Here is a 12,029-nt window from a genome sequence, read left to right as displayed (position 1 = left end):
AAATGGAGCAGATCCCTTTCTCTACCCTCATTTCACAATAATTGACTGTGTTACCCTGCATACTGAAGACTATTGATAATATGGGGAGTTGGAGGCAGGAGAAGGATAGTTGCGCAGCCTTAAAACTCTGCTTGACTTCTGACAGGGAGAACACATGAAGGTGTTATTTGTTCTCCAGAGTTTCTGAAAAAAGCCTCTTGAATTAGACAGACAATAGACCTTTTGCAATATAGAAACTCTTAAATGGAAGAAAAGAGATGTTGAATGAAATGAAGACATAGAATAAAACATCTAACATAATGACCATAAGTTGAAATGGATTTTGCTGCTTGCTTTTTGGATTAGCTCCCAACAGAAAAAGTTAATATTTAGTCTTGTCTATGGTTATCTATCAGGAAAATGTGTTGCATCATTTGTCTGCTGCTTCCAGGTGCTTAAAAAAGCTCAGTGGTTGCTCCCACTGAAACTTGAGTGCTGTCCAAATGTTAAAATAAGTTTCTAAAAAGCTCAGTTCATTCTAGAAGGCCATGCCCCATGGGACAAGAACCCAAGCACCCACTGCCCTACTTTGTCGCTATCATTGGCACTTCCTTCTCAGTTTTGCTGGCACAAGTCTTTGTGAGACCATGTAGTAAACTGGATCAAGGCCTGAAAAAAGCCCTTCTTTTCTGCTGGGTTAGTTTGAAGCAGGATCATTTCCCTAATTTAGTTTAAAATGTGATACCAGAAATAATTGTGCCAACAGTAGTGAAATTATACTATACCACTGGATAGAAATGAGTGGTGGAGATGGGAATATCTCAAGTTTCATTATTTCTGAATGGAAAATTTCATCTGATCTAGTTCATTTGATAGATAGTTAGATAAAGCTGTTGTACTACCAGATGACCCCAGAGGGCATATAAGCATCAATATCCCCACATGCACTGAAGTTCATAGCCTAGAAAATTCCCACAAGGAAAGGACACATGATGATGTCTTCAGAAAAGTTATGCATGTTTCTGAATAGTTTGTGTTTGATTTTATTCCATTCATTTTCATTTTATTATTCTCCCACACAAAAATTCTTGTTATTTCCTTCCTAGTTTCACTTAATCAGTTTCTTTTTTTTTTTTCATTTATTATACAAATAAGGCAATTTGAGTAAATGCTGGAAAAGGCTGAGAGAGTTGGGCTTGTTCAGCCTGGTGAAGAGAGGGCTTCTGGAACCTTAGAGTAGCTTCTAGTGCCTAAATGGGCTGATGAGAAAGCTGCTGAGGGGCTTTGGATGAGGGCTTGTAGGAACAGGACAAGGGGATAGATTTAGATTAGGTATGAGGAAGAAATTCTTCACTATGAGTGTGGTGAGGCACTGGCACAGGTTGCCCCAAAAAGCTGTGGATGGTCCATCCCTGGAAGTGTTCAAGGCCAAGTTAGATGGGGCTTTGAGCAACCTGGTCTGGTGGAAGGTGTCCCTGCCCATGGCAGGTGTGTTAGAACTAGATGATCTTTAAGATCCCTTCCAACCCTAGCCATTCTGATTCTATGTGTTCCACACATGAGAAACTGCAAATACTCTACAGACATGTAAATTTCGGTCCCTTCTCTAAAGACATTACAATTTGGAAGAAGACAAAATGAATGCAATAATTAGAAAGAAGAGCACAAAGAAAAGATAGTTTTTGTGATCAGATTCCAGTAAACTGTATGCATTATCCATCAAAGAAGTCATTCCAAACGAAAGAGTAGCTTGGAGCTACATACCATCATAGACACCAGTAAGTGTCTACAAACTTGTTAATGAGCATTTTTCTTTTGTGTGATCATTGTTAGTCTCCACAAGTTCAACCATAATCTGACACTGCTGAGAGATGAGCTAGCAACTACAGTGGATTCTTGGCTGGTAGCAAACCATCTTTCAAGATCACAGTATAGTTACTGCTGGGTCAACAGGCTCAAGAGGCAGAAGGACCAGACGCCTGATTTGAAAGTTGATGGTGAAGATATACACTGAAAGTCTACATATCTCTTATATTTCTAATTGCAGTTCTTCTTATTGCTCAAAATACCCAGCATTCTCTCAGGGTGGTGAGAAGGCCTGCTGGCAAAAGACTGTGAAGAAAGCTTTCAGCTCAGCTTCTCACACCATACATGTTCTGTGAATAAAGAAGACTTTACTGAGTGAATTTATTTGAGACTGCTTCTAGGTTTTGCTTTTTTATTTTATTTTTTTTATAACATCTGCAGAACAGATGCTGTTGGAAAGAAGCATTATCAAACAAAACTCAGACTCATCTTATACTGGTTGGTCTTTCCCACCTTACATTCACTTCAATTAGCACAGCTAGGGTGTGGCACTATGCCATGTACTGGCACTACAGCTGAATGCTGTTAATCTTTCAAGTTCTCTTTATCACCCTCATTCGTTAGCTTTGTATGAGCTAGAAAATAATTCATTAGAAAAGGAAGAACATCACTAGTGGAAGAGTGATTTTCTTTTCTCAGCTGAGAGAATTGGTCCTGGAGAAAAATGTAAAGTTTTGAAGACTGATTCATACATTGGTTGAGGTATGAAATGGAAGAAACTTGCTGGAATTGTTTTTTTTTGTTCTTAGTAGCCCTTTAAAAAATATTAGCAGCTAACTCCAATTACTGGTGGTTTAAGAACACTGAATGTAGTGAAATTTTAATCTATGTATTATATATGGTTTGGCTGTAGCTACGTGTTTAGCAGTAGGAGGAACCGGTCTGTTATACCCATGAGCACTAGAAAAATCCCTTTTGGTACATGTGCATTTGTAATAGGGAAATGGCTCTGAACAGTAAACTTAGAGTAGGTGTATTGAAGTATAAATTTCTTCATACTATTTTTTCCTTCTCATTTACCTTTGTCCTTTTCTTTCTTCCCCTCTTCATCTGTTATATAATATTTGAGCCAAATCTGAAGTTCACTAAGTACTCAGATATAGCTTTCCGTTGATCATATGTTAAGAACTATGTCTGTAAATGCATCCTGCTTGTGCAATGTGTAAGCCAGTGGTGTTCATTTCTGACAGGTTTCTGGATGTGCTGTAAAGACTAGTTATTTTTGCAGAATAGTTCACAAAATTCTGATTTTCCTCAGGGTTTTTTGTTTTCTTTGTTGTGTTCAAGCTCATCTATTCTGAGGTTGGCTCAAAGAGACAGACTTGTCCAATGTTAGGATTTTAAAGATGAAAGGCTTTCAGTCAGAAAGATCTAAGGTCTTTACCACAGCCCTTCTGCAAAACTTGTGTCTGATTTCCATGTACAATAAAATATTTTTGTATCCCTTTTTTAAAGAGACTTTAAATGTGAACAAACAAAATTCCTTTCCATGGTCTCTTATTTTCTTGAGTGTCATAATTAGCCTTAGACTCAATGAAAGCTTAAACTATTGATTTTATAGTATAGACTAAGAGACAAAGTCTGTATTGAAATTTTTACCAAAAAATTTCAGCAAGAACAGGAAATAATACAGATGCAAATTTAACTAACCTTTCCATTGGAACGTCCTGATTTTGAAAGTGGTTTACCTGACTTGTATCAGAGTTTGAAACAGAGTTATGCCTCTGTATAACTTTGTATACAGATGGATGTAATTAGTCATTAGATAAATGTCTGCAGGCACGTAAAAGTACACTCACTTTATTTTTTAATTGTTTTTTTAGATTTTTTAAAAATTTCTTAAGAAGAAAGAAGTGCTTGAGACTTCTCAAGAATGTTCCAGGTAGTATGGTTGAGGGAGGTCAATAGATGGGAGCTTCCCTGAGATCCAGTAATTGTTAGGAGCCCCCCAAAAATACCATGGAGTGATGGCACCTGATTGTCTTGCTATTCCCTTGCCTCTCACTCAAGATTTTTTACCAAGCACTGAGTAGTGAGATATGGGAGACTAAGATCCCACAGAAAGAATGCTATGAGAGGAGGACTTGGAGAACTGAGAGTGTCAAGTGAAAATCTGTGCATAGCTTGGTAGTTGTATAATATGGGAAGATGGAAAGTTCGTTCTAGTGTAATTAGGAGACCTGAATTGCTTGGGAAAATAATACTCTTCGCTCCTCTTATGAGGACAACAAAATTTAAATACCTTTTACCTTTTCTCAAATGGCTTCATCAATTTCATTTAAATTAAAAATAAATACTTTTTTTTTTTTTTTTTTAAGAATAAGCTGTGGGGAAAAGCAAGTCTCTTTCCTGTCTCCACAAAGGAATCCTTCTGGCAAAGACTGGATCCATTTGAGGAAGCTGACTAAAATCGAAAGGTTTTTCAACTATTAGCATTATGTGCAACAAAATATATTGTAGGTCTAAATTGTCCAAAATTTATTTTGTGATGTTTCCTTGTCTCTAAACTTCCTTTAACTAAGTTCTTCCATATATTGGAAGATGCCTTCCCCCCTCACAGCAAGAATGGTATAAGAAAGTCCTGTTCCCCTTCCTTTACAACTGCTGAAGCAAGAAAAGCTGCCTTGTTCTTTGCTCTGGGATCTTTAGATGTTAGAAAGACCCTTTGGGACAATTAGTAGCAGGTGTTAATCGGAACAGTCTTTCAGTTGCTGTGTTATACTCCAGGGGCAAGCTGGGGTTTTAAAGCCATGTGTACATGGTCATTTCAGTCCTCTGATCTGAGTGCTACAAAGTGCTGCCTGGTGACAGCTCAAAATCCAGATTGGGATAATTAAAGCTGAAAGTTTGATGTTTTACATTTCTGGCTTTATCATGCTTTCCCCTTTCACTGGCTTTTAAATGTATAATTGGAGTTTGTGTTAACAGTTAGGGACCTTGGCCAAGGAGACATGGTGTTAGTTTGCTTCAGGGAATTCCTGATAAGGAACAAGGAATGGTTTATGTTTCTCCATTAACTCAGTTTCTTTAAAGCTACTCAAAAAATAAAGCCATCCTCATACATTTATATTCAATCTGTATTTGTGTCTTCTCGGCATAGTCTGGATAAAATGGCATTCATCTGGATACTTACTTTTTCAAAGGTGTAACTTATGGTTCACTCATTGTGCTTGCCTTGACAGTTAGTACACAGCTATTGAAAAAAGAAATGTTAATGTCAGTATATTTCATCATACTCTCGGTACCTCCCACCTTTATTCCACATTCTTGGATAATCAGAACTTAGTACCTGTAATTGGACATTCAGTGTCTTTTGCTTTGTTATAGAGATACAAAATATGTCTTATACACCATTCTATAAAGATTGTTGTTCAATTTATTTTTGGACTCTGTCAGTAGGTCATCTGACAGAATGCGAAAGTTGGGGCTTGCCTTTTCTACCTCAAAGTTGAACCCTTTAGAAGAAATATCAGTGTGGAGCCTACCGATTAAGGTGGACCCTGAGACAATCGGTGCTGGAGGCTCTTATCCTGTACAATTTCTAAATATCAGTCTAGGAATCTGTTAAGAATCTCTCACTGCTCTAAGGAACAACTACAAATACAGAATAGTAGTGGAAACAGTCTCTTTGTGACCAAATCCAGAGAATGCCCTAAAATAGTTGCTCGGTGTCGGTACATTTCTAATCTTAAAAACAAATACCATGTATTAAACCCACTTAGAGATTTGTAAAGTTCTGCACAAGTTTTTTTGAGGGTGTTTAGAGAAAGCCAAACAGTAGTTTTTTAGCTACTGCTTCACAGTTTATCTTGTGTGTAATGGAAGTTAAAGTGCTTCTGTGTGGTTTGAAGCCATTTGACAGCGAGTCTGCAGACGTAATTCCAGGAATACTGCTACACCTTGTAGGAAAGGCACTGGGAATAAAATACCACTGAGAAGAATTTAGGTGAAGTTACGTTTGCGATGCTCTAATGAGAAACCAAAATACATCTTAATACTGTAGATCAGATCAACTCTGCTGGAAATATGACACAAACACTGCAGTATGCTGGGCAGCCATGTGGCTGTTGCGTGCTCCTGGTGCAAGGTTGACTTGGAAATGGGTGCAGGGAGTTTTTGCTGTTCCCCAGTGTTTGCCATAGCATTTTCCAGTATCACTGAACTCACAAAGCCCATTGACATATTGTTTGCCTAGGAAAACAGCGGAACCATTTGTGAGTATACCTTAAACCAGAGATTTCACTTAAATGCCACTCCTATTGTAGACTAGGCCACAGAGAGCTAAAGAGGCTGGAGTATAAGATATCCATAAATACATATACTTAAGGTGCAGAATTGAAGTTCCTTCCTCATGCATCGCACCAAGTGAGAAGGGGTAATGTAGGAAGAAATACTGGGCACAGGGGTTCACATTTGACCTCTTCTACAAATGTAACACTTGACAATGCTCTAAGTTGTTAAATTTACTATTTCCATTTCTTAATCTGTAAAGGAAAGGGATGTGTGAAACTATTTGCACTTAAGAATTTACAAGCAGAGCAATCTCATAATAACTTTTAAAGATTTTTTTCATTTTCTATGAAAATGTTTTTAAACAACAAAATAAAAGAAATTGAAAAAGTAAACCAAGACTTTTGAAAGCATTTTACTAAGGTTTTAATGAAGTTTTTCACTAGGAATCTTTATGGAAATTTTTATCTTTGTGTGTTTTCGGATTTGTTTTCTTTTGTTGGGCTTTTTGTTTTGAGCAAACTCACAGAAAATACTGACACAACAGACTACTTCTTGTGAAAGTTTAATTTAAATGACAAAAATATTTTTTCATTATGAATGTTGGTTTTACACTTTTAATTGGGGTTTGCTGCCAGCATAAATTCACTATTTTGTATGTGTATTATTCCATAGATGTAAACTATCAAATAAGACCAAGAACTGAAGGAATTGTTTTCTTCTGGTATGTAGTGTTTGGGACTTTCCTGCATTTGAGAAAAAACCAACATTTTTCTGTTGTATAGTTCAGCAAAAGGATACCAGGATGTACTGGAGACCAACAACATATCCAGTGCATACAGTAAAAAATAAAAGCAGCAAATCTCCACACTTTGTCAGACAACCTCAATCTTAATCCTTTTCCCTATTCCCTTTCTCTCCCAGCCCCCCTCCTTTGCCTATCTACCACAAATGCCAACTTTTCTGGTGTAGTTTATGTAGTTGAGTATTTTTAAGATCTCGTAATGAACTACAAGCCTTTTTCTAAGCGCTTGCAATGTCCACAACTTTTGATCACCTCTTAGAAGAGACAGCTGTGAACATCTGATGATAAATCACTTACTGGCAAGGGGCCACTGTGTTTGCTCCCACTCATGGTGTCTTTCATCTTCAGAAACTCTGCACAGAAACATTTCTGACTGAAAGCTCGGCACTCTTGGTGGCATTCTTAGGGTTGTTCTTTTGTTTTTTAAACAAGTTTGAAGCTGAGTTGATGTAGATGGCAGGGACAGTGAGATATAAATCCTGAGTGCTACGAGGATTTGCAGGCTCGGATCTGCAGGCAGCAATGGCTTCACTGTCACCAGGCTTACAAAATCTTGGCACCTGGCTACCAGAGACAGGCTTTGCCCTTCCCTCCTGTCCCCTACTTCCAAGGTGATCTTTGGTTTGCCAAGTTGGAATACCTCATAGTTGTAGCCCAAAATTGCATTTGAAATACTTTCAACCATTTACATTTGTTAAGCTGTGCTAAGCTAGTACATGGATTTTAAAATTTTTGTCATAGTGTGATCTCGTGATTCCCATAAATCCCAATATCCTTGGCAATAAAATCCCTAGAGGACAGTGGTGTTTTAAGTTTCATGATCAATTTTCACAGGGCATGTTCTCATTAACCCTGAGGGGGACATTTCTGCAGACTTGTGAAGAGTAACACTGTGAGCTGGAGCCATGGGTAGCAATACATACACCATGTACGCACAGATATTTGGAACCCTTTCATTCCCTTGTCACTGCTGCTGGGAAGTGGACAGGTTTCCCTGGCAGAACAACCCTTTCTGTGCACAGCTCCCTGTTAGATGTCATCTTTCTTCATCGTGAGCTCTCAGAGCCTTACACGTGGAGATTATGGCAGGGAGAGAGAGAAGGGAACCTGGCCGAGTTGTGCTGCAGCAATTCATGACTGACATTAGACTTTCATGAAGCAGCTGGTATAGATTAGAGAAGCCCTTGGATTGCTTTCATCTATGGAGGGGCTGGGCTGGCCAAGAAATGGCCCCAGGATGAGGAGTGTATTGGCTTTTCATGGACCTCATCCTCAGCCTTCTCCTTAGTTACATGTAATGAACAATGGCACAGCTGAGAATGAGACCACACACAGTCTAGACAGTTTCTTTTCACAACCAGATCTTGGGAAAGATTTCCCTTCAGTACAGAATTTCATGGATTTCCTTTGTGAGAGATGTGAAGATAAACAAATAAATCTAGTTCTCCAGCTGGAATGTTTCTGACATCGTGAAATGAATTTGATTTCCCTGTGTAGTAGTATCCCAGAGATACTGCTGTTCTTAGAGGGCCTTGTAACAGATACCCTTATGGTATCAGAGCAGATGTAGGTGTGGTTCTTCCACTCAGCTGTCAACTCTCTGAAATACAAGTATGCCCTGAAGATGAGATTTTTAAAATTATTTTTGTTTTTGTTGGATTTATGGGAATCTGGCCACCAGAGCTAAGTCAGTGCTTCACGAAGTCTGTCTTAAGGAGACTACCAGCTGTGTACCATGTAATGTCTGATAACTGTAACTGCTCAGACCTCACCATGTTTCCTACAGCTTTCCTGAACTGTCTGAACCAATTGTGCAATATTAAACTGACAATATTATTTGATTCTTACACCTTGGTCAGACATAGCAGGTTTTTATATTTGGTTTTGTTTGGTTTGTTGTGGATTTTTTTCAGTATCAGCAAGCATTCATTTATGATAATTCCATTTGGTGTTCATCCCTTAATTTACTCCATTTAGAATTGCTTTACCGGCTGATCTGGCAACACAAATGTAGTATTTTTCTTTATTAGATATGGTATAGAATTGCATATCCCCATTCCTAGTGGATGCAAGTGACAAAATACTTACCTCCAGAGAAGATGCACAAAAAACCAAATAGTGTTTTGAATATTTACTAAATTTAAATAATGGCAAACATAACTCCGTCTTTTGTAATCATGAAGGTTATTCTACTTCAGTGGAGTGCCTTGAATGAATAAGAGGTAGAAATGATGAAGACAGAGACTTGGATACAAAAATTGTGGGGAGGTTAAGCATAAGAATCTGTGGGGTTGGCTCTTGGCTTTGCCCCAAGGACCTTCAGCTTTATATGTTACAGATTTCCCTCTGTCAAACCGACACATAGGGGCTTTATGTAACCTGTCTCTAACTAGCACTAGGGTTATGGAGCAGAAACATTGAAGAAAATAATGGGTTGGGTGTATTTGAAAAAAGGAAGGACACAAAAAGGCTGAGGCTTCATGGGAAGGAACCAATGCAAAAGGGAGGAAAAGTGAACACATGCACACACACACACATGCACATTCATTTTTGAAATCCACAGACTGGGACATCTCTGCAAAACATCAGACAAGCTCCAGAGAAGAGACAAGTGAATGTGTGCCACCTTGCAGGTGGCAGTAACGGGTCGTCGTGGTTTAACCACAGCTGGCAATGAAGTACCACACAGCCACTCGCTCATTCCCCAAGAGCCCAGTGGGATGGAGAGAATTGGAAAAAGGTAAAGCCTGAGGGCTGAGATAAAAATGGTGTAATAATTGAAATGCAGTAAAATAATAGGTGTAATGAAAAGGGAGATAACTAAAAGAGGGAGGAATAAAACCCAATAAACACAAATGATGAACAATACAGTTGGTCACCACCCACTGACTGATGCCCATCCCATCCCCAGGCAGCAATTAGTGGGTCCCAGCCAACTCCTCTCAGTTTATATACTGGGCATGATGTTCTGTGATATGGAATAGCCCTGTGGCTAGTTTGGGTCAGGTGTCCTGTCTCTGCTCCCTTCCAGGTTCTTGTGCCCCTCCTCACTTGACAGAACATGAGACACTGAAAAGTCTTTCACTTAGTTGTTGCTAAGTAGTACGTATCCTAACACCTTGATGATGATTGTTATCAATGTTATTCTCATGATAAACCCAAATCATCACACTGTATCAGCTACCAGGAAGAAAACTAACTGTATTCCAACTTGAACCAGGACAGGTGTAAAGGGTAGGATCAGTCTTTCAACATCAGTGCTCCATTCTATCTTCTTAAATATCCAGTGAAAGAGCATGTGAACACATCACAGATGACTGAATGTCAGTGTAGAGTTATATTCCTTTTCCCGTTTGTGTATACCCAGGTCTGGTCAAATCTCCTTCCAAAGTGAAAAAAAAACAGCCAGAAACCACTGCATTTAATTATGTAATGCCTTTGCAGAATGTCTGAAAGAATTTCCAGCTATGATAGCTGTAATTTGACCTTCATCTGTTTTCCATGGCTTGGTGAAAAGCACGATTTTTTCCAATACTTTTCTATTTTTATTTGTGCGCAGGCCAGCAAAAAGATTGCACCTTCAAATTCCTGTTTTAAAATTATTTTTTTTACATGTTTGGAAGGTGATGTAATGTGGAGAACTGAAGTAGAGAACTTTTCTCAAGAACTTGAAAACCATGCTTGGTACCAAGAATAAACATGTAAATGAAATACTGGTTTCAGGAGCCACGAGGGAGTACCAGACAATAAAAAAGGATTAAGTTGTTCATTTGCAAACATGTGCGTATACACTAGCACATAGCAACTTCAGCAAAGCAACTAATTTTAAACCCTAATTTACTTCTAATGCAGTCTGCTGTTATCTATCTTAAAGCTGTTGCTGGGAAAAATCAACCACCACCGTGGTTTAGGATTCTCATGTACATGACAAAAATTAATCCCATATCAATACAGAGCCACAAATAAATCATTTATGCTGTAATTCCTGCTGTTGCTGACATACTCATTGCCTGACAGGTTTTGGATGGCTAAGGGGTCCTTCTCTAATGTTTTTCGATGACATGATAGGGATGGCAGCCTCGTCCTTACAATTTCACCATTGCTTGTGACTGTGTTAGGGTTGGTTTAAAGTTTCTGGTAACCAAAAAAAAAAGGTTCCGATGCCTATAAAAACCTAAGTGTGACCACATTGCTGTCCTAGCAGTTAAAGTTACACCTGAGTGAAAAAGTGAAAGGGGAGATCCTCATGAGGTGTTCTTCTCTTGCTGTTCTTACTACTTGTCAGTGCTATCCCATTGGGCCCCGCTTAATGCATCATCAGTATAAATGAATAAAGCCTTTCAACAGCTCTGAGAAGTACCCAGCGCTGCTGCCTTCACATGTCTGGTGGAGATCAATACACTGAGAAGCAAATGGCTTCCAAAATGATGCCTGAGATGCAGACACTCTTCCGTTTTCTCCTTCTGTGATTTAACCTTGTGGTCTGTATCTATGTTTCTGGTGTGATAGCTGTTGAAGGTTTGAGGCAAATCCCGTTAAAATCAGTGTGAGTCGTTCTGCTGGCTATTATCAGGCTTTTGTTCTTTGGTGTTATGGTAACAGTATGACCCATGGTTGACTTGTAATTATACACTTGAGGAGCAAAGAGAGTTATAGAATGAAGCTGATGTTTTATTCCAGTAATAAGCTGACCGAATAGGGCAGGATTTACTGCAGCTGGCCTGGATTTACGGATACAAGTATTCTGGTGGCTGTAAGTTTGCTCTTTCTCGTCTGAGTGGAAATTCTGAGGAAAAACTGACTCCACCAAGACCAAAACATACTTACTAGTGGGAATAAAAGGGACCACGTGATACATGGATGGCTGTCTCTAGGCTGGGAAGGCTTCCAGGCAAGTGATGAGGAGCCAGCCTATTGGAAGTTTGGGTCAGGACACACAAGCTGCTGCTGAAAGGGCCTGTCTACAGTCATCTTCTGCACATCCAACCAGGGGAATGCCCTCTAAGTGAAAGAAGGTTTTATCCCTGTTCTGTTTTACCACTGCTGGTCTTCCAGTTCTTTGGTTAAGTGAGCAAAATGTGGATGTACTTACATGGAATGGTGGCTCTAATCCTAGGTGATGGGGATCCCACTGAAAGCTCCCTGCAGT

General features: G+C 39.0%; 1 protein-coding gene across 1 annotated transcript in view; it reads left to right on the top strand.

Moving 5' to 3' along the window:
- The window catches only part of CEP128 (centrosomal protein 128), a 140,504-nt gene extending 138,335 nt beyond the window's left edge, over positions 1-2,169 (top strand). Inside the window, exon 22 of the mRNA XM_061463739.1 lies at positions 1,592-2,169. Within this exon, the coding sequence (XP_061319723.1) occupies positions 1,592-1,633 (42 nt within the window). The 3' untranslated portion in view covers positions 1,634-2,169. The remainder of the gene's footprint in view (positions 1-1,591) is intronic.
- Positions 2,170-12,029: the final 9,860 nt, after the last annotated feature.

Source organism: Pezoporus flaviventris, unplaced genomic scaffold (genome assembly GCF_033815535.1).
Source record: "Pezoporus flaviventris isolate CSIRO_AGI_PZ_B2104156 unplaced genomic scaffold, CSIRO_AGI_Pfla_v1 ptg000036l, whole genome shotgun sequence".
Taxonomy (NCBI): Eukaryota; Metazoa; Chordata; class Aves; order Psittaciformes; family Psittacidae; genus Pezoporus; species Pezoporus flaviventris.
The sequence above is the reverse complement of the archived record's forward strand: the minus strand, read 5'-3'. Positions and strand labels throughout refer to the sequence as shown.